General features: G+C 37.9%; 1 protein-coding gene across 3 annotated transcripts in view; it reads right to left on the bottom strand.

Annotated features, from left to right (window-relative positions):
- Positions 1-27,100, bottom strand: part of ctrip (E3 ubiquitin-protein ligase ctrip) — an 894,611-nt gene that overhangs the window by 418,615 nt on the left and 448,896 nt on the right. For all 3 annotated transcript variants that reach the window (XM_090377644.1, XM_090377653.1, XM_090377662.1), the window contains 2 exons: positions 19,485-19,603; positions 1,895-2,228 (listed from right to left, as the gene is read on the bottom strand). In XM_090377644.1, the coding sequence (XP_090233770.1) occupies positions 1,895-2,228; positions 19,485-19,603 (453 nt within the window). The remainder of the gene's footprint in view (positions 1-1,894; positions 2,229-19,484; positions 19,604-27,100) is intronic.

The following is a 27,100-nucleotide window of genomic DNA, read 5'->3' as shown; positions in this document are numbered from 1 at the left end:
TACACTCCTGACCACTCGGTTATGGAGGCTGAGCCGCCCAGGAGCAGGAGTTATTTCCCCTTGCATAGAGGTTAAACTTACAGGTTTGTAGTTATCCATGTCACTCTTTGAATTTCACAATCCTTGTGAAGATGTTTGCACATCTCTAATCTGCAGCTGATTCTACATTTCTAAGGAAGTTTCCATTATAATAGCTAAAACTTTAACAACCTATAGCTTAACAGGGTAAAACTTTATTACAAACATTGAAATCTGACACAGGCCATTCATCTGAATTGAATGGCCTGTGTACGCTGATGTGCCATCACTCTCAAAACATGCTATCAAATAATTACACAAAATTTCAGGAGACAGCAGTTGTTGCTAATCTCCCTAGAAGTGAAAGGCTATTCTAATCAAACAGAAGGTAATGCTACATATATTAGGCAAACTCTGAAGCAACACTTGCCTCCCCTAGAAATCCACAAGTCCTTTCACATTAGCTAAAATATCCAAAACTTCAGTAAGACGAATTTTAAGATTCAGGATAAAAGGTTTACATTACATTTATTAGGGTCCCTTGATTATGAAATAAACACAACTGTATTTCCTAAATAACTGGGAAACCTAATAACCAAACTGAAAAAGAATCACTCTCCAGATGTTGTTTGGACCAGAATTTACCGAGAGAATTGTTTTATCCCCCTTTCCTCTAAGGGAAATAATACTTTGGACAGCTATTTATCAATGATAGCAGATTTTATTTATTAGTATTAGTAATGGTCATATGGTACAAGGAAGTGCAAAGTTTATGCTGCACCAGCCAAAAAAAAAAAAGTAAAATAATAATTTTTTCCCCTTGAAACCTTTTAATACAGGATGGTGCTTCTGCTCATTATTTCTTTTACGTTAGGTAATTTCTAAAGGAAAATTTACCAAACAAGTAAACTAATATAGTGATCCTACTAAGTGATTGTACAGGTTGACCAATGATTTTTTTCAATGACCACCAATGATTTTTTTTTTTTTTTTTTGTTGCAGGACTATTCAAAAGATAATTTTTATTCTAGTAAACTTCATCAAAACTGAAAACAGATTGGGTGTTATGTTCAAAAAGTTTGTAAAAAATTGTGGAGGGAAAGGAGGGGGGGGTTCACACACCAAAGCTTTTTGGTGTGTGAACAAAGTCAGTCTTTTTGGGACATTTTTACAAACTTTTCAAACATTATATGCAATTGGTTCCCCATAGCCATAAAAATGTAACAATTTATTATAGGGACAAAACGGTAGCTACACCATCATTAAATTACACTTAGACCACAAAATACTTCCATGCTTATTTATTCTATGAAGGGCCCTGACTATAGCACATCTTATGTTCAGTTGTTTCTTTACTGATTTTTAAGTCTAGGGATCATATTTGGAACATCCACTGATATCTGGCTGGGACAGCGATCAGTGATTGAAATATGAACCCTTTTTAACCCTGAAAAGATAGTGCTTGTGAGCCTTTGTTTGTTTGTTTCTTTCTTTTTGTGATATTTTTGTGTTATTATTTTAGTACTGCTCATTCTTTGGGGTGTGGTAGAGGAGCCTAGCATTCACTCCTCTGAGGGTGAGCATTGCTTTTGCAATTCTTTTTTCTCCTCTCAAATCTTATTTTTATGTTTACTTCATTTATGTTTGTTTTAATATAGGGGTGATTAAGGTTCAGAGGAGCTGAATAGCACTTTGTCTTACCTATAATCCTATTAACAGCATCAATTAATCTGCTGTATTTCCTGGTTCAAGTGTTTTTCTTGTGTTTAATTTAATAAAAATATATCCTCACTTTTGGCTCAATGTATATTCACCGTGCATTTGCAATTAAAGTGCTATCAAACTAAAAAGAAAAGAAAAAACTATTCTCACTTACATCTGGCCTACATTTCCACAGTGATCATCTTCTCCAGATGAAGAAGCAGCTGTAGTTCCACCTAATCCTGTTGCAGTGGTAACAGATGTAGAAGAACCCCAAATTCCACTGCCTGCATAGTGAAGAGAACTATCAGTTGAAAGATCTGTGGCAGAGACTAGCAATGGACTAGTGTTGAATGAATGTTTATTATCACAAGGAGACAAACTTGCAGGCAACAGAGTTGGCAAGGATGAAAAACTTGACTGTACATGATCCACTAGAGTAGAATCCTTATGGTTAATATCAGCTCCAGTATCAAGCCGTGCTAACCATTTCACTTGATGCATCACACCTAGAAAATTGTACAATGCACATCAGTTTTAATTAAATTTTTAAATATTGACAATGATTTTCTTTAATTCTGTTTTCAAAAAAAACTCAAGGTGCACATAAAACAAAATAGTAATATACATAATGAATTACACTTCAGGTATGAACAGCAAATAACTAATTAATAATTATACCTTTAGTAATGAGCACTCTTATACCACATGAATATTAAGATACTTTATTCAGTTAACTTAATTCCCATAATTAAGGTGACATTTCAGGAATCTTGCACCTTATATTAGCTGTCATCAGTCCCCTGTTTGGCGAATGTCTCAATTCTCAAATTGCTTTTTCCTTGCAGAAAAATTAACTTCATTACTTTTAAAATAATTAAACCGAGAAGTTTGGAAATCTTTTACATTATTAGACTGATGTGGCAAGAGGGATGATGATCAGATCAGAATAAAGCACTTAAGTTCTTTAATATGTACATGCAATAACAGAATTTCCAATATAATAATCAATGAACATCAGGAGTCAAACTGCACAATTCAAACAAAAGCAACATAATTTACATTTTTGTAGGTTTAGAAACAATTGATGGTTAGTCAATGAACTGAGCAGGAAAGTTAAGTTCTGCTTGTGGTCAACAATAAGGGAATGATCTGAAGATCAGTTAGAGAGAAGTGACCTTGATGATGGACTGGATCATTAGCTTTCAGATTGACAAAGACATATAGATATACTGGATATTTCAATTAAAATGCACCAGCTTCTATCTCTCTTATTTTTAGGTTATTTGTTGTCCAGACCTTTTTTGTTTTATTTGGGCTGAAATTTTGAATTGATGTTTAAATTATAAACTAAGTATTGCCATTTAGATTTTATGATATCAGAATTTAAAATTTTGCCAAACTGCTTTTTTCTCATTGGGAAAGTTGGTTCCTAGAAGAAAAAGGAAATGAACACAATGGTTGTATAACAGTTGCTTTTCAATCAGCATATTTAACTGTATTGAGCAGTTGTGTTGCATCTCCTCTTTCAAATAATGAGGAAAGAAAATAACATTCAAAAGAATTATTTTTTAAAAAAATAAAATAACAATAAATAAATTCTGGGGAGGTAAGCAGCAATTTTAATGAAATAAAAGTTTTGAGGGAGGGGAGAAACAAATGTGCAATAATAAAACCTTTGTTAGGAAATAAAGAAAAGGATAACTGAAACGAGAATGTTATTTCAGTGCTCAACTTTGACTTCAGTAGTTTGTTATCAAAGATCAGTTACCAATAATGTTCAACAACATTGTATGACAGCTGCTGTTATTTCCATGAATGGTTTAAATCTGCCATTGTCGATTTTTGTTACGAAAAATAATTTCGTAACAACATTCTACATTGTTTACAATAAAGAATGGCACATCAAGTAATTGTTTACAAACCACTGTACAAAATAAGAGCCACCATCTGATTTAAATGTGATGAATTGGCATGTTTTTGCTGGTGCAATGGGAATGGCAAATACCTTTCAATACAAAATTTTATGCAAATATGGACCCTTAAATTGGCCAGCAAAATCCAAAACTTGAACTGGGGCATGGTGTAAGCATGATATTTACATCTCACAGTATTGACCAAGCCACAAACTGAAAATTACTGTGAAATTCAATAGAAGTACAATTTCATGATGCTTAGTTATACATTTGTAAAATGGTGTGACAGCACATTTTTCCTAAAATGATTTATGTGAGGTGATATTGCTGTATAGCAAATGTGGCCAAAACACTAGTGCAACAACAAGATCATATTCCAAGAGACATCATCAGAGGCTGCAAATATCACAAACCACAATTATGTATATTATGAATCATTTTATGGTAACTGGAAGCACAGTGCATAAAAAAAAAAAGGATACAAATGCACACAGCATTTAGACCATGTGGATTTCTTCCTGTCATTCAAAGGAACAAAAACTGTCTGTCTTTTGTTTTTACAAAGTTTGCATGAAAGTGATTACAGAATGTTTGGAGTTTTGTAATTTTCTGTTAACCAAGGTAAAAGAAAATACCAATTTAATCAGCAATATCCTGTGCAGTGACAAGGCTACCTCCACACAAGATGGCTTCACCAAAATGCACAATTCCTGCTACCGGGGGGGGGGGGGGGGGGCTATCTGTCAAAATCAATACTGTTACAGAAATACTCACAATCATGTGTGTGTTTTAAATGAAAACACACAACATGAGGTATTAGAACCCATAGTACTTAATACCGTGCATGGGTTAAAGGCTGAGAAGATTGGAAGATATCTGTTGACATTAGACTTGAATTCAGGAAATATATATATACGAAGGAAGGTTGTTCTAGAAAACGGAAGTTGAATGAATAATTGCAGACCATCTGCAAGAGTAGCTCATGGTGTCTTGTCAATGATATACAGGAATTTTTCTAGCAGGGATAAGGAGGTGATTATCCCCTTGTATAAGACAATGGTCAGGCCACACCTTGAGTACTGTATACAGGTCTGGAGGCCTCATTTTAAGAAGGATGTAGAGCTGTTGGAACAAGTATAGAGAAGGGCAACAAGATTAGTGAAGGGAACAAAGAGTTGCTCTTAAGAAGAAAGGCTTAAGTTTTGCAAATTACAATGTCTGGAGACTAGGCACCTGTGAAGTGATCTGATTGAGGTGTATAAAGCTTTGAATGGTTTGAGCATGCTCAATGCTAATGGGATTCTTCCTCTTGCTCAGAATAATCACCTGAGAGGACATAAATTCAAATTGAGGAAAGACAGATGCAAGATAGATGTGCAAAAGTTTGCCTTTAGCCAGCGGGTAGTTGGTTGGTAGAACAGACTTCCATCCCATGTTGTGGAAGTTGATAGCCTAAATAAATTTAAGGTTGAGCTGGACAGGTATTTGGAACGAATTGAGGGGTCAAATGGGAGTGTTTTTTTTTTTTTTTTTTTTTTTTGGGTGATGCTGCATAAGCTTGCTTTCTTGCATCATATGCCTCTACTAATGCTAAAGGTTGGTTCTGTGAGTTTGAAGTTGTACAGTAAAAGGATAATGACTGGTTGCAGCACATGTTCGGACTGCTTTGGAATAGACAATCAATGGGAATTATAGAAGACAATTCAGAAAAACAGTGCCAATGAAAGTATACACAGAAAAGGCATGCAGCAGAAACAGAACACCAATGAGACAGAGATTTTAGACAAGTTATTAATTAACTTAACTGCCCCCTTTTGAATGGAATCTAGAAGCCTGAGAGAGAGAGAGAGAGAGAGAGAGAGAGAGGGGGGGGGGTTTGAGGCACCACCCACCCCAGATGCAGGAAAAATATCCTATGGTAAAGAGGATTTGCAATTTCTACAGGATGAACAGCTGTTTGGAAGAAAAGTAATTCCAAAAGCAAAAGAGAAAAAGTTTTGTTAGATATAGAGGAAGCAATGTTTGGTAATGTACTCGTGCCAAGAGAGATTAGAAGTAAGGGTAATTCCCCAATAGAGGTATATGATCTTGCCTAGAAATTTGAGTGTCTTTGAAGATAAGAATAGAAATCAACTAAGTTATCTTTGCCCCCCCACTGGAGAATTACCTGGAAATCTGCACTGAAGGAATTGGTAGCAGACATTCAAGAAATTGAAGTTGTTTGTACAGAGCAAGGTTTCTCAAACTGGAAGGTGGAATGCAGTCTGCTATCAGCAGCACAACTATGGATATCACTTCTGGTCAATGGAAGAATGTCATTACAAAAGGAAAAGAGCGGAAAAGAGAACCGAACCTTGGAAATACCGGCATTAGTGTAGAAATTAGAAGACAGAGTTATCTATCATCACCTCCAGTGAGCCGTCAGAGACAAAAATGGATACCCAATTACAAAAAACAGTTAGTAAACCATAAGATAGAAGCTTATTTAAAAGAAATTTATGCCAGACACGATCAAAAGCCTTTGAAATGTCGAGCAACTGATTGAGTTTCATGAAACATTTCCTGAATTTGTCCACAGAGGAATAACATAAGCCAGAATATCACCATTGGATCGACACTGACAGAATTCATACTGGTGATCATTGATCAGATAGGAGGTTTATAGATAATTTGAGTTGGCAATTAATTGATTTCTCCATTACTTTAAAAAGAGTAGATGTAACTGAAATGGAATAATTGAATGGGAGGGATCCATCGCACTTCTTAGGAACTGGCTGGATATGAGTAAATTTCCAAGTAAAAGGAAAAACACCTTTGGAATAAGAAAGTTGTTGTTATTTGGTTTTTAGGAGCATTAGCAACTAAGGCCATATTGCTCCACGGATATGCAGTGGTCATTCCCTGACCTTTCCGCATCCTCCGTATTTATTGGTCACGGACTCGAATCCCGGTCTAATCAAGAAGCATATGCTATGCACTGCTGCTCCTGCCCACCTGACTACGGAGGCGCCAAATAAGGAAGTGAAAAAAGGTGACACAGAACAGGAGTAACTTCAGGAGAACAGGTTTTATGAACAAGTGGAGTAATACCATCAACTGCCTGGGACTTTTTGTTTTAAATTCCCACTTTTCAAATTCCTGAGAATGAATTTATTATTGCACATGTTGGTCCTCTCTCTCCAAAACTTCTATTTCGTGAAACTGTTGCTTTCCACCCCAGAATTTTGTTAAAATAATTCTTTTGAATGTTATTTATACAGTCAGTCCTCGTATAGCACGATAGTTGTGTTCCTAGAAAACCCTCGTGCAATACAAAATCGTGCAATATAAACAACAGGCCCTATGGGAAAAATAGGGTTAGGTGCCGGCCACCCAAGATTGAACACACAAACCAAAACCAAAACAATACCAAACACAATAAATAATCGTAATAAAATACTTACGTATTTTATTACGACTATTACGTAATAAAATATTGCTAATACTTTTGCTTCTATCGTAAGCAAACTTGTTTTTTGTTTGATTTTCTATCCAAACAGATGACAGCCGTTCCATCTCTTCCAGTTCTTTGTGTCGTAATCTAATGGATTTTAATTACACTTTGAGTTGTTCCTGCTATGAAAGTTGTTTTTATTTTCTCCGCATTCTTTGTAATTCTCGGAGTTGCCTCATTTAGGTCTGTAGCATGTGCAATATCACATGGTCTTTCATTTCGCTCAAAGCGTTTCACAATTTCATATTTTTTCTCAATCGACAGAGGCGGACTGGCCATAAGCCTTACCGGGGAAACCCCGGCGGGCTGGAGGCCGATGTGATTTTGGCCATAAACGCTAGTATGAGGCTACTACAAATTTTCCCGGGTAAGAATTTTTGATCCAGTCCACCTCTGTTCATCGATATCGCTTTCCTTTTTCTCTCTGAATCTGCAGTGTCTTCACCATGACACTTCCTTTTCACACCTTTTAAGTATTTTACTCATTTTTAGGGAATAAAGCACAATTACAAAATGAGGAGGCACGCTTGATACACATAAACAAAGCTGCGTGCGTGTAGCAACTAAAAAAACAACACCGTAAAGGCAGAGATACATTATTAACACTTCACATTTTATTAAAGCATGTTTCTAGGGGTTACTACCATAAAACAATAAAAACAATTTCCTGTTGCGTTTCCGCTAGTGGAATCTGTTATAAACTGGTAGTAAACACGATCTAATTGCATTTGCGATTATACCGATAGCTGGAATTGTGTTGGTTTTTACGTTATTATGGTGAAATGTGTTTCCCCTTCACTGATTTAAAACACATAAATACATTTTCAGAATCTTCTCTTCATTCCTACCATGTTGCGTTCGGTTGGGGTGATTCTGCGTTCGACTGCCATTTCTTGTAAATACAAAGGATAATTGTGCATAAACGAATTCGGTTCGTGTTATATAAGATATCGTTCCCCTATTTATAAATCATGTATGATCGAATTCGTGTAATGTAAACACGTGTTATACGAGGACTGACTGTATTTATTTTTTTCATAAATAGAAACCTCATATCTTTGGTTCCATCACAATGATGCTCCACTGCACAAAATCTTAGTAGTTTAATAGCAAGTACAATGCACATTTAATAGCCAGTGATAGCATATGGGAGCGATGTGTCTTGGCCACCACATTCTCCTGATCTCACCCCTTTAGACTTTATATTTTGGGGATTTGTTATTGTGGTTAAGGGAAGGGGGAGAGTAGGCCACACAGAGTAAACAAAGTGGTTTGAAAGAGGAAATGCGCCACATAACTGCATTTGTACAGCTAGCTAACTGACACATCTAAATACACCTGTCAAAAAGCAATCATCACATACAACCATTCCCTTTGTTTGTTTTTTCCTTCAAATCAAATGGTTTACATTTATTTCAGAAGTACACCAGTGTTGTTTTTAAGACTAAACTAAGGACAGTGAATAGCTTTCCCATTGTGAAAAAAGCAGTTGATTTGGCAAAATGTAAATTAGAAATTGTAAAATCAAAAGAGTAACACTTAGTCCAATTTAAGCATTAAAAATTTCAGGTATTAAAAACATGACAAAAAAGTCCAGACAACAAAGAGTTAAACATAAAAATAAGAGAGTTACACACCTCAGTGCATTTTAATTCAAAATTAAAATACCATTAGTGGGCCAGTACCCAAAGAAAACTGAGTTGGAAATTCAGACAGATTAAAACAAGATTCCAAATACAGTTTGTTTAACAGTAGCATAAGGGCTCCATGAACTCCTTAGTTTTGAAGGGAGAATGATATTATGGATTTCAAAGTGAAAAGTAGTCACAATGTGTGACCCAGTGACCTAGAGAATGGACTGGTCTGTTAGCTTTGAGATTGACAAAGCTAACAAACATATTACACACACACACGTCGTGCCGAGATCCAATATTCCTTACATTTCGAGGGTACAGCTCTAAAACGGTTTTCGCAGGCCGGCCGCTAGTTAGTACACCGGACCGAACGTATTGGTAATTCTCTAGGAGGCTTCAGGATCAGCTAGTGTATAATCCTGCTACCTCTACTCGCCATATAGTGACTGGAGAAAGTCCGAGTAGTGTGTATGCGGGAAGCATTGTCGAGGCCACATTGTCAAGGATCTGGGTATATTCTTACCACATGTACGCCATATCCAAAAATTTCATTACTTCATACAGCATGTCCCACCCACTTTTTCTTACTATTGAATAAACCATGAATTGTCAAACTAATAGAGCAAGCTTATCTGCGAAAAGATCTAAACCTCCCAAGGACTTCCTAATTCATCTCACAAATATACGTGGTCTCAATTCTAATCTCAACGATGTCTATTTCCACTTGCAGTCTGCCAAACCCCATATACTTTTTCTGACAGAATCTCAGTTATTGGTTGATTCAACTACTGCTCATCTCAGATGCCCAAATTATTCGCTGTATGATTCCTTTCGCCTCAAAAGTGGTACCTATGCATATGTCCGTTCTGATATTCCCTGTCAGAGACTTGGCAATTTGGAATCTCCTCTCTTTGATCTTCTCTGGCTTAAAATCTCTCTACCTCATTGTCTCAAATTCATCTGTTTCTCTACCGTTCTCCCAACTCCACTAATCACTTGGAGCTCATTGACTTCCTCTCGTTGCAACTTGACTTTCTCCAGTCCAACTTTCCTAACAGTGAGGTAATTTCCCTTGGTGATTTTAATGTTCAAAACTCCAGCTGGCTTCCGTTTTCTAGTCACACTGACCCAGCAGGTCTAGATGCTGAGGCTTTGGCAATTACTAATGACCGAGCACAGACTGTTCATTTACCTACAAGAATACCGGACAATCCTAATCATACAGCCAATACGCTTGATCTTTTTCTCACAAACAACCTTTCTAAGTACATGGTCGAAGTGAGAGGTCCTTTAGGCACTTCAGATCACAACTTGGTGATTGTCACTTCTCCAATGGAACCTTTATCTCATGGCTATTCCCAACCTCGTGTTGTTAGGCATTACAAGAATGCAAAATTGGATGACCTGCGAGACTTTTTTTCTTCTTTTCCTTGGTCGGATTACTGTTTCAAAAGTTCTGATGTCAACATTTGCTCAGATCGTGTCAGTGAAATTATTCTTGCAGGAATGGAATCCTTTATCCCACACTCCACTTTAAAATCTCGTCCTTTATCTAAACCTTGGTTTTCCAATAAATATGCTAAGGCTGTCCAAGAGAAGAATGTTGCATATCGTATTTTGGCTTGTTTCTAATTCTTCAGTTTCATTTTCTGCATACACCAAAGCTCGCAACAATTGTAAAGCAGTTATTAATCAGTCCAAACTAAAGTTCGAACAGGCTAAGAGTAGAAAACTTGCTTCTTGCCCTAATGGCAGCCGAGCATTCTGGTCTCTTGCCAAAGCTATTCGCCGCAACTTTTGCCCATCTCTGCTCCCGCCTCTATCCAAACCAGATGGTTCTGTTGTCACTTTAGCCAAGGATAAAGCTGACCTGCTAGCATCCCATTTTTCTTCCAGCTCATGTATCTTGGTAAAACACCTCCCACCATTCTCAACATGCTCCATTCAATGCCTCCTGTGGTCTTCCGTCAAAAGGATATCAGAAGGATTTTGATGAATCTTGATGCTAAGAAAGCTCCAGGTCCTGATGTTATTTCTCCATCTGTTCTCAAAACCTGTGCTCCTGAACTTACTCCTATTCTTTGCCGCCTTTTTTCACTTTCTTATTCCAAAGGTGTTTTTCCTTCTGCTTGGAAATTTGCTCATATCCAGCCAGTTCCTAAAAAGGGTGACAAATCCCTCCCAGCCAATTATCGTCCCATTGCAATTACTTCTACTCTTTCTAAAGTAATGGAGAAATCAATTAACCGCCAACTGTTAAACTACCTAGAAACCTTCCATCAGATCAACGATCCCCAGTATGGATTCCGTCAGTGTCGATCCACTGGTGATATTCTGGCTTATGTTACCCATTTATGGACTAATTCAATGGAAAGGTTTAGTGAAACACAAGTAGTTGCTCTTGACATCTCAAAGGCATTTGATCGTGTTTGGCATAAAGGTCTTCTAAACAAGCTTCCATCTTATGGTTTGCCAACTGTTTTTAGTAATTGGTTATCCAGTTTTCTCTCTGATCGCTCACTGAGGGTGATGGTAGATGGCTCTCTGTCTTCTAACATCTCCACTAATGCTGGTATCCCCCAAGGTTCAGTTCTTTCCCCCACTCTTTTCCTCTTGTATATCAATGACCTTCTTCCATTGAATGGAAATCCTAGCCATAGTTTTGCGATGATAGCACATTGCATTCAACTTTCCATTTTGAGAAACCTTGTCCTGCTCAATCAGCTTCAACTTCTCGAAAATCTGCTACCAATTCTTTAAATGCCGATCTTCAGGTAATTCTCCAGTGGGGCAAAGACAACTTAATTGATTTCAACCCTTCTAAAACTCAGTCTTGTCTTATATCTAGCAAAAAGGATTCTTCTGCTCCTATGCTTATCTTTAGTGACACTCCAATTTCTAGGCAAAATGATATATCTCTTTTGGGGATTACCCTGACTTCTAATCTCTCTTGGCACAAGCACATTACAAATATTGCTTCCTCTGCATCTAAAAAACTTGGTTTTCTCTTTCGCTCTCAGCGTTACTTTTCTTCCAAACAGCTGCTCACTCTGTATAAATTGCAAATCCGCCCTGCCATGGAATATTGTTCCACATCTGCTCCCAAAACCTTTTTCAGGCTTCGTGATTCCATTCAGAAGAAGGTAGTTAGGTTAATTAATGATTCATCTCTAACAGAGTCTCTCCACTCGCTGTCTCATAGACGCACTGTTTCTGCTGCATGCCTCTTCTACTGATACATCCATGGGCACTGTTCTTCTGAATTGGCTTCTATAATTCCTGCTCTCTCTTTCAAAACAGTCCGAACCCGTGCCGCCACCAGTCAACATCCATTTACTGTCCAACTTGAAACCCACAGAACCAACTTTTCATCTTCCTCATTTATTCATTCAACTGCCGTTTTCTGGAACAACCTTCCTTCATACATATTTCCTGAAAATTACAATCTACATAAGTTCAAGTCCAATGTCAACAAATATCTTCTTTCGTCTTCTCAACCTCCAACCCAAGCATGGTACTAAGTACTATAGGTTCTAATACCTCTCGTGTTTGGGGTTCACATAAAAAAAAAAAAAAAAAAAAAACACGATATGAAATATCATTAATAAAATCATTATTCTGAAGTTAGAAACTGTCACTGGGACTTGGTGTCATGAAGTGTTTTTTTTTTTTTTTTTTTTATGAAAACTCCAAACACAAAAGATATCAAACCTAATAGTACATAGTACCGTGCACGGGTTGAAGGAGAAGTGGGGTGGGTTGGGGGGGGATGTGCCAGGAGATGCATTTCTGATTCAAGAATCTGCGTTGTGCATTTTTTTTTTTTATTTATTTATTTAAACAGCACTGAACATTATCATTATACTTTGAAATTACATTATTTTCAGATTTCTTCCTACATGCTGAATACTGTTCTTATGCTCATTTACTTGCATTTGTCTGATTACATGGAGTTTCCCACCACTTGGAAATGAAAAATGACACCTACACAAATCAAAACTTTTACTTCTTATCTTTTCCAGATTTTATAAATACACTAAAAATCTTGCTTATCTTTTCCTAAATACTATGTCGTATTTCACTGGCATCTTATTAAAGACACTTAACTTTCACAATGCATTTGTTTTTTTGAATGCAATATCTTTTTGCATATTCTAGACCTCATCATCACCCATAACCAGATGACATAATAGGGCTGACAGTACAGGAATCAGTAGCAGGAAGTGATCACAGAGTGCTAAGGTGGATGATGGAGAGAGAGAGAGAGAGGTAGCAGTAGTTAAACGCAAAGGAATGGGTAATAATTTCAAGAAAGGAAATTATGCCTTAATGTGCTACTTGGCCTCAATTAACTGGGTAGATATCTCACAGAGAGCAAATACAATTGAATTATGGTATACCTTTAAAACATTAATCAAAGAAGCCTTGAATGCATACATACCATTAAAAAAAATACTCCACGAGGAGGATTCCAAGTTGGATGAATAATGAAGTTGCCATATTACTTGAGCAGAAAAAGTTACAGAGCAATAAAAAGTACAGAAGTGTCTTACAGATGCAAACTGATCTGTAATAGTGCCACAGAAAAGGTTAGGCAGGCAAAGGCAGATGAGAAATCGCTGGCAAAGAGCAAAGAAGAGGAATAAGGAATTCTTCACATATATATGTGCAAAGAAGAGAATAACAAACCAGATTGGACCCTTATGTAATGGATGTTGGATAGTATTAGATACCCCAGCTGAAGTTGCAGATGAACTCAAGTTACTTTGCATCAATATTTACAGAAGAAAACCCCTTTACTTCAATGAGAAATTATGGGAGTGAAGTTGAAAAAAAATGTAATTAATAATGTTGAAATTTCAAACATTTATTTAATAAAAAAACTTTCAAGCCTATAGGCCACTAAGCCTCCTGGGGTTGATGGCATCATCCTCATCATCATCATCATCCATTTTGAATCCACTGCAGGATGAAGGCCTCTCCAGCAACTTTCCAGTTTCTTCTGTTTTGAGCACTGGCCATCCATTTACTACCCAAACACTCGTGAATTTCATCTATCCATCTCCACCTTTGTCTTCCAGGGTTTTCTTCTAGCTCCTCTTGGGTACCATTCTGTTATTAGTGCATCTGTCATCATGTCTTTGAGTTGTGTGTCCTGCCCAAGACCATTTTAGTTCTTCAGTTTTGATAAGAATGTCCTTTACTTGAGTTTGCTGCCTAATCCATGTGTTTCTCTTCTTATCTAACAGTCTGATTCCCAATATAATTCGTTCCATTCTTCGCTGTGTAGTTCTCAGCTTCTCTTCCATTCTTTTGGTGAGTGCCCAAGTTTCACTTCCATAAGTCATGGTGGGGAGTATACATTGGTTCATTATTTTACGTTTCAGACAAACTGGGATATTGCTCTTCAGTATGTGACTATATTTCCTGATGGGATATTGCTCTTCAGTATGTTACTATATTTCCTGATGGGATATTGCTCTTCAGTATGTGACTATATTTCCTGATGGGATATTGCTCTTCAGTATGTGACTATATTTCCTGAATGCTATCCATCCAAAATTTATTCTTCTCTTGACTCCCAGCCATTTATCATTACAGCTAATAACTTGTCCCAGATAAGTATACGACTCCACCTTTTCAATTACTGCTCCTTCAATCATTATTTCCCTTTCTGTGGCATACTTGTTCATCATTACTTTTGTTTTAGCCATATTCATCTTTAGTCCAAAATCCTTACTAACTCTGAATAACTGATTAAGATTTTCCTCTAATTCTTTGGAATCATGGCTTATGACCACAATGTCATCTGCAAATCATAAATGGTTTAGGTACTCTCCGTTCACATTGACTGCTTTCTGCGACCAGTCTAATCTTCTGAAAGCTTCCTCAAGGGCAGCAGTAAACAGCGTCGGAGATATTGTGTCTCCTTGTCGAACTCCTTTCTTGATTATAAATTTGCTACTGTCTTTGTCTAGTCTAATAAAAAAGGTAGCACTCACATATATTTTCTTCAAAATCATAACATATGGGGTATCTATGCCTTGTCTTTCCAGTGCCCGAAACATTGCCTTATGCTGTATGGAGTCAAATGCATTTTCATAATCCACAAATGCCAGGCATAATGGTGTTTTATATTCATTTGCTTTCTCCATTAGCTGTGATATTATGTGAAGGTGATCCATAGTTGAGAATCCTGTCCTAAAGCCAGCTTGCTCTTTCGGTTGATTCTCATCAAGAATTCTTTCTAATCTGTTAGTAATGACAGTTGTGAACAACTTGTAGATGTGGGAGATAACAAGCTAATCGGTCTATAATTTCCAATATCTGATTTATCTCCTTTCTTATGCAGCAAAACTATGATTGCATTATTCCACTGCTTAGGCATCACACCTTTTCTAATGCACTTTGTGAAAAGCCTTGCCAGTTTTTGTGTTATGTCTCTTCCTCCCAATTTTAACAACTCTACAGTAACTTCATCTTCCCCCAGGGCTTTCTGATTCTTCATTTTCTTCAATGCATGTTCTACCTCATCAGGAAGAATATCGGGTATGTCGTATGTGTTGCTACTTTACAATCCATCTTCCCCACTGCTGGCATCATACCCTCGCTCCTTGTATAATTCTCTAAAGTAGTCTTCTGCTATTTGAATTATGCCTTCTCTGCTGTTTATAAGTACACCATCGCTATTCTTCAGTTTCAGTATCATTTGTTATAACATAAAGTTAATTATTTTATTTATTTTTATCATTGCTTTGTTCGGATTTTTTTTTTTTTTTTTGGCTGGTGCAGCATAAGCCATAGGCTTTCTTGCACCATGCGGCCATTACTAATACTAATACTAATTTGTCTTTCTGTATTACTGGTCATGGCTGCTGATTTAAATCCTTTGTTTTCTCTTAATGCTTGTTCTACTTTTCTTGTATTAAATCTTCTTATGTCCTCTCTGAGTCTCTTTCTAATGGCTTTGCATAACTCAGTATACTCAATTTTCTCCCTGTCAGTGTTTTTCTTGCTCTTCATTTGTTGTCTTCAGTTCATTGTGACAAGTGTTTCTTGACTAATTTTTTCTTCTTTGGATTTCTTTTTTCCTATAGGCTTCTTGGGCTTTATCACTTTCAGAAAGCTGTAATATTCTTCGTCGATATCTTGGTCCTGAGCAGTCTGCAGAAGCTCAAACTTGTTCTTAAGTTCCAGTACATGCTGCTTTTTCTCCTCCTCTGTTATCTCAAAGACCTTTGTATTATTTACTGGAGTCGGTTTTTTCCTTTCCTTTCCTACATCTATATCAAGTGTACATCTTACCATTCTGTGATCACTTCCAACATTTACCTTATTCAGGGCAGTAACATCATTCACAATATATCTTCTGTTAGTGAGGATGAAGTCGATTTCATTAGTTGTTAATCTATTTGGACTCTTCCATGTCCACTTTCTGTTCACCCTTTTCCCGAAAAAAAGTGTTCATTACTGACAGTCCTTGAGAATCTGCAAATTGCACAAGTCTTTCACCTCTTATTTCTTTCACCAATTCCAAAATTTCCTATAGTTCCTCTTTCTACACTGTTTTGACTTTTTCCAACCTTAGAATTGAAGTCCCCCATAATAATAGTGTAGTGGGTTTTCTGCTCATCTAAAAGACTCTCAATTTCAGTGTACATTTCTTCAACCTCTTCATCATCATGGCTCGATGTTGGTGCATAAATCATTATTTAGCTTGTACCTCTAGAAATCTTTAGTATTAGTCTTGACACCCTTGGTGATGTACTTTTGAATTCCAAAATGTTGTTTTTAAAATCTTTATGGACCAGAAACCCAACTCCACCTTCACTCCTTTCACTGTTTCCATTGGTGTACAGCAGATTTCCACTTGATAAACTTATAAGTGATTCATTTCTTCTTGCTTCAGCCAAATAATAATAGGGTATTATTATATATACCCTATTATAATAATTATAGAGTATATGCTATCAGTTCATGGCATATACCCTATAATGTTAAGGGAGGTGGCAAGTGAGTGCATTGAACCACTGAGGCTAATTATGCGAGCTTCACTGGACTTGGGAGTGATTCGATTGGATTGGAAAAGTGTCAATGTGTCTCCAATACATAAGGACGGTTCTGAGAGTGAAGTGGGAAATTACCGGCCGGTTAGTATAACTTCAGTAGTAGGGAAAATCATGGAGACATTGATCAAAGTTGGAATTCAGGATCATTTAGATAGAAATGGAATTCTGAAGGATACTCATCATGGTTTTGCAAAGGGAAAATCATGTTTATCTAATCTGGTTAGCTATTTTTACAGGGTCACTCAATATGGGAATAATTTCAACATTCTTTATTTGGATTTCAGTAAAGTATTTGACTCAGTCCCACATGAGCAGTTACTTTATAAGCCGAACAGGTTGGAATCACAGGCAAAATCCTTAGATGGATTAGCTGGATGACTTCAGGGCAGGAGGCAGATGGTTGTGATAAATGGTTATTCCTCAGATTAAGGTGATGTAAGAAGTGAGGATTCCCCTAGGATCAGTATTAGGACCACTGTTGGTTTTTATTTTCATAAATGACATCAATTAAGGGATAGAGGGCGTGATGTCTAAATTTGCAGATGATGTAAAGATTTGTAGAGTAGTTAATGATCGCTGACAAGTAGAGCTTCTTCAGAATGACCTAGATGGATTTCAGGGATGGTCAAAAAAATGGCAGCTATGCTTTAATCCAGCAAAGTGTAAGGTATTGCACCTGGGGAACAGTAACCACAAAATATCTTATACACTTGGCAGAGTTGAACTAAAGCAGGTAGTGGAGGAAAGGGACTTAGGTGTTATGATACGCTGACTAAGTTCTCTGCCATTGTAGACAGGTTGCAAGGAAGGCCCATAGTGTCCTATCGATGGTGTATCGAACAATTGCTAGTAGAGATAAGGATGTCATAATCCCATTGTATAAGGGTATTGTTAGACCACACTTGGAATACTGTGTTCAGGTATGGAGACTGCACCTGAAGAAAGACTATGCTTCTTGAAAGGGTCGAGAGATGGGTAATTCGGCCAGTGAGAACAGCAAAAGGGCATCCATATGAGGAAATACTTTGAATATGTGGATTGCAGTGCTTGGAAACTAGGCACCTTAGAGGACACTTGATTGAGGTGTTTAAGGCTCTGAGAGACATAAGCAAAATGTATGATGATGAAATTTTTTGCAGTTATAAATGATTCTAGAACAAGGGGCCACAATTTCAAGTTACAGGGGGGAAGGTTAGACTGGATTGCAGGAAGTTTTATTTTAGCCAGCGAGTTATAAATTACTGGAATAAATTGCCTACATGGGTGGTAGAGGCTGACAGTTTGAGGAAATTCAAAGGTCAGCTAGATAATTGGCTATGGGAAGAGCAAAACGCTTAGGTTGTCCATTTCCTTTTCTCTTATTTATTAATTATTATTTTTATATTTTTTGTTATTTTATTATTTATTTAATTTTTTATTATTATTTTATTTATTTATTGGCTGGTGCAGCATAAGCTATATGGCTTCCTTGCACCACGTGGCCATTATTAATACTAACAGGGCATCCATCAACCTCCTGAAATGAGTACAGAGTTGCCACAGTTTGGAAAATTGGGGCAAGAGACTGTCATTTGACTCTCAGAATGATGGCTGATGAGTTAGATTGGAATAAGGAGACGATTAGTCAATTCTGGATTCTGTTAGGGAAAAGGAAAGTCTGTGAAAAATTTGTGCCGCAGAGCCTCATGGGCCAGTAGAAACAATGACGGTGTCATATGCAAAGACTTCATCCAGACTTGTTAAGACACTCCTAATTTCTTCGACTGTATTTTCATCACTAGAGATGTGAACTGGATGTTTCAGTACGACACAGATGAAGTGCAAGAGCATGCAGTGGACTTCAAAATCATCACCAGGGCTCAAAATGTTTTGTTTACACATGTCCAGGATCAAGACTATGCTGATCATGTTTTTTTAAAAAAAGTCAATGCTGAATTTTGCATACAATGCTTCAAAGACTATTGAAGTGCATTTCCTGGTTGAGATCATAATTTCGAGAGAAAGGCAGCCGTTTCTTGTTGTACGACAATGCCCTCCCCATTCTGCACTTGTTGTGAAGATGTTTCTGATGAAACATATCATTCTACAGATCACTCATCCACCTACTCTTACAATCTAGCACAGTGCACTTCTTTTTCAAGATGAAAACTGCCCTCAAAGTGTAATACATGCATTCAATCAAGTGGTGATTACTCTGAAGAAAAATAAAACAATGAGCTCTTTCAATTTTTCCTTCTTTTTACCAATCATACCAATCTGAAACTTATTGCCATACCTCATACATCATGTAACTGTAGTCTCTTAATATATAATAATACAGCAATTAATATATTTTACAAACTTATGTCAATAATGACAATTTTTACATGCAGAGTAGGTTCTTTCTAAACCATCAACTTAAAGATAAAGAACACAAAGGATAGGATGTCAAAGAATTACCAAATTCTGGCTGGAGTGGTGAATTATTGTTGGCATATACATAGTGTATCAGTGTCAAAGTTTGGAAACCACTAGCCTAAGGTCATGTTTTCTAAAATGTTACTGTGATTGTGAGAACCTCAGAACCATAATATAACATTTTAGGTAACACAGAGTTCCATTGTCCATAAGCAAGATCAAGAACTAATTGTGATTAGCAAGCATACATATTTACCTTCTCTCCTGAAGTATACTCCAAAAATATCTGGTAATTTTTGCATTAGAATTTCAGCCATCTGTAATGCAGCAACTACTACTCGAAGATCCTGTGAGGAAAGCATGGCTGCAACATGGCTAAAGTACAAACAGAACTCGGTCAACTTTATCTCTAACCATAACTAATTTCACAATTCAATTCATACATATCAGACTACAAATTGAATTTTAATTCCAATAACAAATAAAATTACAACAAAACTGACTTACATTTTTGCACAAACTGCAAAGGCTAAAATAAACAGGGTCTTTTAAAAGTCACATAATCCACCACATAAACAAGTGCTATTGCAATTTCACTATAATAGCCATACATCAGTTATATTTTAATATGAAATGTGAAATTCTGCATTTTATCACCATGTTGGAAATTGAACATGATTCATGGTTTCATCAAGGTAACTACTTGTAAACAAATTCAAGCAATGAAGATGCTGAATTCTTTGGGGAAATACTAAGTACAAATCTTTAGCTCCCACCTGACCATTTCCTAGGAAATGGTCAGGTGGGAGCTAAAGATTTTCCAGATGGTAATGATTAATGTAGAAGCAATTAGTAAATTAATATAGGAACGATGACTGGGAAAGGAATGGAATTTGTAGAAGTTAAGAAGAAAAGGAAAATTAACATATTGTGCATCCAGGAAACCAAATGGAGAGGGATGAGGAGTAAACAACTAGCTGAGGGCTAGAAATGAATATAATACAGCGCAGAGAATAAGAGGAATGGAGTAGGAGTTGTGGTTGAAGATAACCTAAAGGATGCAGTAGTGGAAATGTCCAGGAAAAGTAACCGGATAATTAAAATTAAACTATTATTGACTGACAAAAATGTGTGCTGAATATCATTAGGGCTTACACCCCACAGGTAGGATGTGATATAGAGGAGAAAGATGCCTTTTATGAGGACCTGGATGAGATGATCAGCAGCAGGCCTGACGAGAAAGGAATAAATCATCAGAGCGGACCTCAATGGACATGTTGGCCAGAGAACCCAATGTACCCTGGAATCCATGGCAGCTTTGGATGGGGTGAGCGTAATGCAGAAGGAGAAAAGATCCTGGATAGCCGATACCCAGTACAAGAAGAGAGACCAACACCAACATTACATGCCACAGTGGTGGGCATAGTACTCAAGTCGACAAATGATTTTGAGAGCCAAAAATAAGAAATGGTGCCAAAACTGCAAAGTCATCCCAGGAGAAAGCTTATTCAATCAACAGAGACAAATATGAGATCACATACACCTGGTATGTGATCTCATTATTGAAGGAACTTGCCAAGGCTTTCACAAGAAGTTTGAGAAGTGCATCAAATGGCTTGGGCTACAAGAACAAGCGTCTAAACTGAGACTGCAGCAGTTGCTCCTACAGGCTTTTAGAGAAATTGAGGAGGATCCAAACCTGATGACTATGGACCAAATATGGAACAATGCCCAGATAAAGATTATGAAGGGAGGACAAGAAAGAAATTGTAGGGAAGACCAAAGGTTGAAAAAGAAATACACAGAGAAACCTGGTGGTGGAGAGTAGCGGTTCAGAAGGTATTGAAGGACAAGAAGACAACTTTTAAAGAATGGCAGAGAGACAGAACTGATGAAAACAAGAATAGGTACATGGAGAAGAAAAGACAAGCTAAACAGGCAGTAGCTAAAGCCAGGGACAGAGCTATGGAAGGATGGTATAATAGTATGAACACTAAGGAAGGGGAATTGAAGATATTCAAGATTGTCGGAATACGGTTCAACAAACAGCAGGATATAAGAGTGATAAGAGTAGTAAAAGACTGGTCAGTTTCTTACGAAAACAGAAGATGTAAACAGGAGACGGAAAGAGTTTTTCAAAGGGATCACGAATAGTGAAACAGTCACTGGAGAAGAACAGGAACTAGATGGCCATGATGAGGACACTGAAGATATAAAGGAGGAGTAAGTTTTCCTAGCATTACATAGTATGAAGTCAGGTAAGGCATCAGGGCCTGACATGATAATTGAAATTTTCAAAGGGTTAGGACAGAGAGGAGCCCCATTTATGAGGCCAATGAATAAAATGAGAGCAGCCAAGATACCAGATGCTTGGAAGGAGAGAGTCTTATAGTACCAATACAGAAAAGGAAAGGAGACATACAAGACTGCAACAACTATAGACCTATCAAACCAATGAGCCAGACAACAAAGTAGTTAGAGAGGGTTGTCAAAAAACAGACAGTGTTAAACTGCAAAACAAGATTACCAAGAACTAGCCTGGCTTTATGAAGGGTAGAAGGACTACTGATGGAATATTTTATAGCAAGGGTACTGCAAGAGTGTAGGGAGAAAGAACAAGCTCTTGACTTAGCCTTTATAGACCTAGAAATGGCTTATGACAGAATACCTAGGGACTTCTGTTTTTATTTATTTGGGTTTTTTTTTTTTTTTTTAGGAGCATTAGCAACTAAGGCCATATTGCTCCGGGGATATGCAGTGGTCATTTCCTGACCTTTCCGCATCCTCCGTTTTTGGTGGTCACGGGCTCAAACCCTGGTCTAATCAAGAAGCGTGTGCTAAGCACTGCTGCTCCTGCCCACCTGGCTACGGAGGCGTAGCCAGGGGCTTCTGTCGAAGTGTCTGAAGAAGAGATGTTCCTGAGACCTATGTCAAGGATATGTACCAGGATAGTAGAACTAGAGTACATAGTGCAGCTGGAGTTAGTGATGCTTTTACTGTTAACATCGGCTTCCACTAGGGCTCTGCACTTAGCCCATTTCTATTCATCATCATAAGGGACACACTAACCAGAAACATTCAGAGCAATGGCTCTGGCAGATTACTCTTTGCAGATGACATCATGCTTAATGGCGAATCACGAGAGAGAGTACAGGAGAAGCTAGAGAGATGGTAACAGTTCTAGAGTGGGAGGGTCTAAAAGTCAACAGGAACTAGACAGAACACATGGAGTGCTTTAGTAACCGAGGCAGGTCTCTCAGCATTGCCAATGTACAGCTTAATAGCGTTAACAACTATAAGTATCTTGGGTCAGTGCTAGACACAAATGGCAGCTGTGAACAGGATGTCCGAAGTCGAATAAAATCTGGATGGGCCAAGTGGTGGGTAATGACTGGTGTTTTTAAAGACAAGAAGATGCCAACTAAACTGAAATCAAAAATTTACAAAGAGGTGGTAAGGCCATGTATGTTATATGGCGGCCGACCGGGCTAGCCGAGTGGGTAAAGTACCTGCCCGGCAACCCAAAGGTCGCGGGTTCGATTCCCGCCTCGGGCTTGGATCAAAGTACTGCAAAAACGTTGGGAGGTGCAATATGGCCACAGAAGCCGATGCGCCAACAACTACCAAATCGATTGTTATATGGCTTGGAATGCTCGGCTGTCAGAAGAAAAGAACGAGCTTTAATGTCAGCAGAAATGAGAATGCTAAGGTGGAGTTTGGGAATAACCCTGAGAGAGAGAGAGATAGAAGGCGGAATGAAGACAGGAGATGAAAATTGCACCCATCAACTTGAAGATTAGGGAGAACAGATTTAGATGGTGGGGACATGTCCAGCACTGCAAGTTTACCCACATTACCAAGCATGTGCTTAGCTGCCAAGTTCCAGGTCAAAGGAGGAGAGGCAGACCAAAGATGACAATCGAGAGCAGAGTGCATCAGATATGCAGGAACTACAGCTCACACCAGCAGACTGTGACAACCATACTAGGTGGAAGCATTCCATCCATGTTGCTGATCCCTAACCAGGACAAACAGCACAGATAAAATAAGAAAAGTAAGTAGTCAGGGTTACTTAAAGAAAAGAATATATTCTATAAATCTCAGAGATTTAGACATTTGCACTGGCTATCAGTGCCAATACTCATAAAAGCTAGTAGTAACCTCCAACACTCCTTCAATTCTTTGATGAGATGGCATGCTTTGATTAGTCAATGCAAGTTATTCAATAAAATGTTACTTTCATAATGATCTTTCATAATGGGGGGGGGGGAGACAAAGACGAATAGATTAACAGTAGCCACTGGCAGAGGTGAAAGAGATTCTTGCACTGCTTCTATTGGAATGAGCAGAAGCCTGAAAAACAAGATGCATTCATACTTTGGCATTCGAGGTGAACGGACGCGCTTAGACAGGGCTCCTCAGTTAAGTGGTTTACTTTTGGATAGTGCTTTTAAATATTTCATTTATTTAGATATTGTTGGATTATTTTGTTATAGGTTTTCCTGTAACTGTTTGATTTTAATAATATTATAGATATAATTTTTTCAAGTTACTTTCATTGATATTTATTTAATTTTATAATGGTAATTACGAGATCTGCCTTAAACACGTCACAGGGTATCGTGACTCACACGGAAATAGCAGATGGCGATTTACGGGTGAGTCATGATTTAATCAGTTGTGGAACCTGTGGTATGTTTTCCAGGGTCGACCTGGTGACTAATCCTACCTCACCGGGGGACTCTTTTCTTTGTGATCGATGTAAGGAGTGCACCGATCTTAAATTACAATTTGGTGCACTGATGGAACAATTTGAGTCCGTGAAAAAATGAGTGCTTGCTCTCGAAAATAATGCATCTGGGAGCTCGTCAGGGACTCAACACTCCAGCAATCTACCAAGTGATGCACACCCGATTCGAGCCTCAAAACAGAAAAACCAAGTGCAAACTACTCTGGTTAAAAAGGACATTGTTTTATTAGGAGACTCCATTGTCAGGGAAACGGGGAATATTTTTTGTAATAAAGACAGGTGGAGCAGAACCAGGGTATGTCTGCAGGGAGCAACTATTGATGATGTCACCAACAGATTGACAGATTTTAAAGGGGATAAAGAAAATATTATTATTCATGTGGGGACAAACGATATTAAACGTACACGATCTGACGATTTGTTGGAAAAATACAGGACCATGCTGAGGAAATGTCGCGAGCTAGGCCATAATGTCTATGTGTCTGCAATTCTGCCCAGACACGATAGGAGGGATTATATGTTAAGAGCCTTGTGGATTAACTCAAGACTTGAAGGAATCTGCAAGGCTTTAGGGGGTAAATTTCTATCAGCATGGCCCACACTTGTAGGTAGAAGGAATTTGTTTTGTAGAGACGGGATACACTTAAACAAAGGTGGTGCAAAAGTTTTTGCCAGTATTATTGAGGATACCTTAAAGGTTCAGGGAAACTGCTAGTTAGGGGGGGATGTGGGTAATACTGACATGCGTTTATCTGATAATATTGGTCAATGTAACTCTTGCACATACCTTAAGAGTTCTTATCTGTTACCCAAACTGGACGTATTATCTAGATGTTCTGGGGGCAAAGACGTTTCACGTGAGCGGGTAGCTGATATCAGGGAAGAGAGCCTAAAAAACTTCAAGGGTTGTGTTAGGGTTGTTAAATATACAAGAACAGTAAATCTTAATTGTTTATACAGTAACGTTAGAAGTGTCGTCAATAAAATGAGCGAATTCGAACTGCTGGTTAACACAAGTAATGCGGACATAATAGGGCTTACAGAGACGTGGTGCCACCCGGAAATTGGGGATGATGAGTTTCAGTACGGCTTGTATAATGTATTTAGGAAGAATAGAGTAGATAGAAGGGGTGGTGGGGTAATGCTTCTTATAAGAAGCAGCCTGAGTGCAACGATAGCTTTCCCGGATTCAGACATTTCACAAGCTAGTATAGAGTCTGTACGGTGTGAGATAGTTGGAAACAAAGGTATAATGCGAGGAGGAGTAATCTACAGACCAGGTGATTGTGAAGATTATGACAAAAGCCTCTACATGCAAATGGAATGGGCAAGTAAGCGTCAATGCCTTATTATGGGTGATTTCAATTTGCCGCTAATTGATTGGAGTAAATGGGAAGGAAACTCGACATGGGGAACAAAATTTTTAAATCAACTAGATGACTTATTTGTATCAACATGTCAGGGAAAGTACTAGAGAAAAGAATATCCTAGACCTCATCATCATACATGTATCAGATGACATAACAGGGCTGACAGTAGAGGAACCAGTAGCAGGAAGTGATCACGGAGTTCTACGGTGGATGATGACGAGAGAGGTAGCAGAAGTAAAAGGCAAAGGAATGGGTTTTAATTTCAGAAAAGGAAATTACGATGCCTTAAGGTACCACATGGCCTCTATTAACTGGGTAGATATCGCGATGAGAATGAATACAATTGAACTGTGGTACACTTTTAAAACATTAATCACAGATGCCTTGAATGCATATATACCATTAAAAAAATACTCCACGAGAATGGTTCCAAGTTGGATGAATAGTGAAGTTGCTACATTACTTGAGCAGAAAAAGGTGGCATGGAAAGGTTACAGAGCAATAAAAAGTACTGAAGCCTATAACAGCTACAAGGCGAACTGTAATAGAGCCACAGAAAAGATTCGACAGGCAAAGGCAGTTTATGAGAAATCACAAGCAAACAGAGCAAAGAGGGGGGGGGGATAAAGAATTCTTCACATATATAAATGCCAAGAAGAGCAGGACAAACCAGATCGGACCTTTATGTAAGGGAAAGGGGATACACCAGCTGCCGTTGCAGATGAACTCAACAGTTATTTTGCATCGATATTTACAAATGAAAAGCCTTTTGTGGCAATGGGAAATTGTGGGAGCGAAGATAAAAAATATGTAATTAATGATATTGAAATTTCGCAAGATTATTTAATGAAAAAACTTTCGAGCCTACAGACCAGTAAGGCTCCTGGAGTTGATGGAATATACCCTATAATCTTAAGAGAGGCGGCAAACGAGTGCATTGAACCATTGAGGCTAATTATGCGAGCATCACTAGACTCTGGGGAGATTCCCTTGGATTGGAAAAGTGCAAATATATCTCCCATACATAAGGGTGGCTCTAAAAGTGAAGTTGGAAATTATCGACCTGTCAGTCTGACTTCAGTAGTAGGGAAAATCATGGAGGCAATGATTAAGGGTGGAATTCAGGATCATTTGGATCGAATTGAAATTCTCAAGGATACTCAGCATGGTTTTGTAAAGAGAAAATCATGTTTAACAAATCTGGTTCGCTATTTCGAAAGGGTCACTCACGAGCTGGATTTAGGGAATAATTTCGACATTGTTTATTTAGATTTCAGCAAAGCCTTTGACTCAGTCGCACATGAGCGGTTGCTTTATAAGCTGGAACAGGTTGGAATCACTGGGAAAATCCTTAGATGGATAGAAGGATGGCTTCAGGGCAGGAGGCAGAGGATTGTGATAAATGGCTATTTCTCAGATTGGGTTGATGTAAGAAGTGGGGTTCCCCAAGGATCAGTATAGGACCACTGTTGTTTTAAATTTTCATAAACGACATTGATGAAGGGATAGAGGGCGTGATGTCTAAATTTGCAGATGACGTTAAAATTGGTAGAGTATTTAATGATCACTGTCAAGCTGAGCTTCTTCAGAGAGACCTAGATAGACTTCAAGAATGGTCAGAAAAATGGCAGCTGTGCTTTAATCCAACAAAGTGTAAGGTATTACACCTGGGAAACAGTAATCCCAAAAAAACTTATTCACTTGGTGGAGTTCAACTAAACCCAGTACTGGAGGAAAGGGACTTGGGTGTTA

This window comes from Mastigoproctus giganteus, chromosome 1 (assembly GCF_048544385.1).
Source record: "Mastigoproctus giganteus isolate SK-2022 chromosome 1, ASM4854438v1, whole genome shotgun sequence".
Taxonomy (NCBI): domain Eukaryota; kingdom Metazoa; phylum Arthropoda; class Arachnida; order Uropygi; family Thelyphonidae; genus Mastigoproctus; species Mastigoproctus giganteus.
This window is presented reverse-complemented; position numbering and strand designations above follow the sequence as displayed.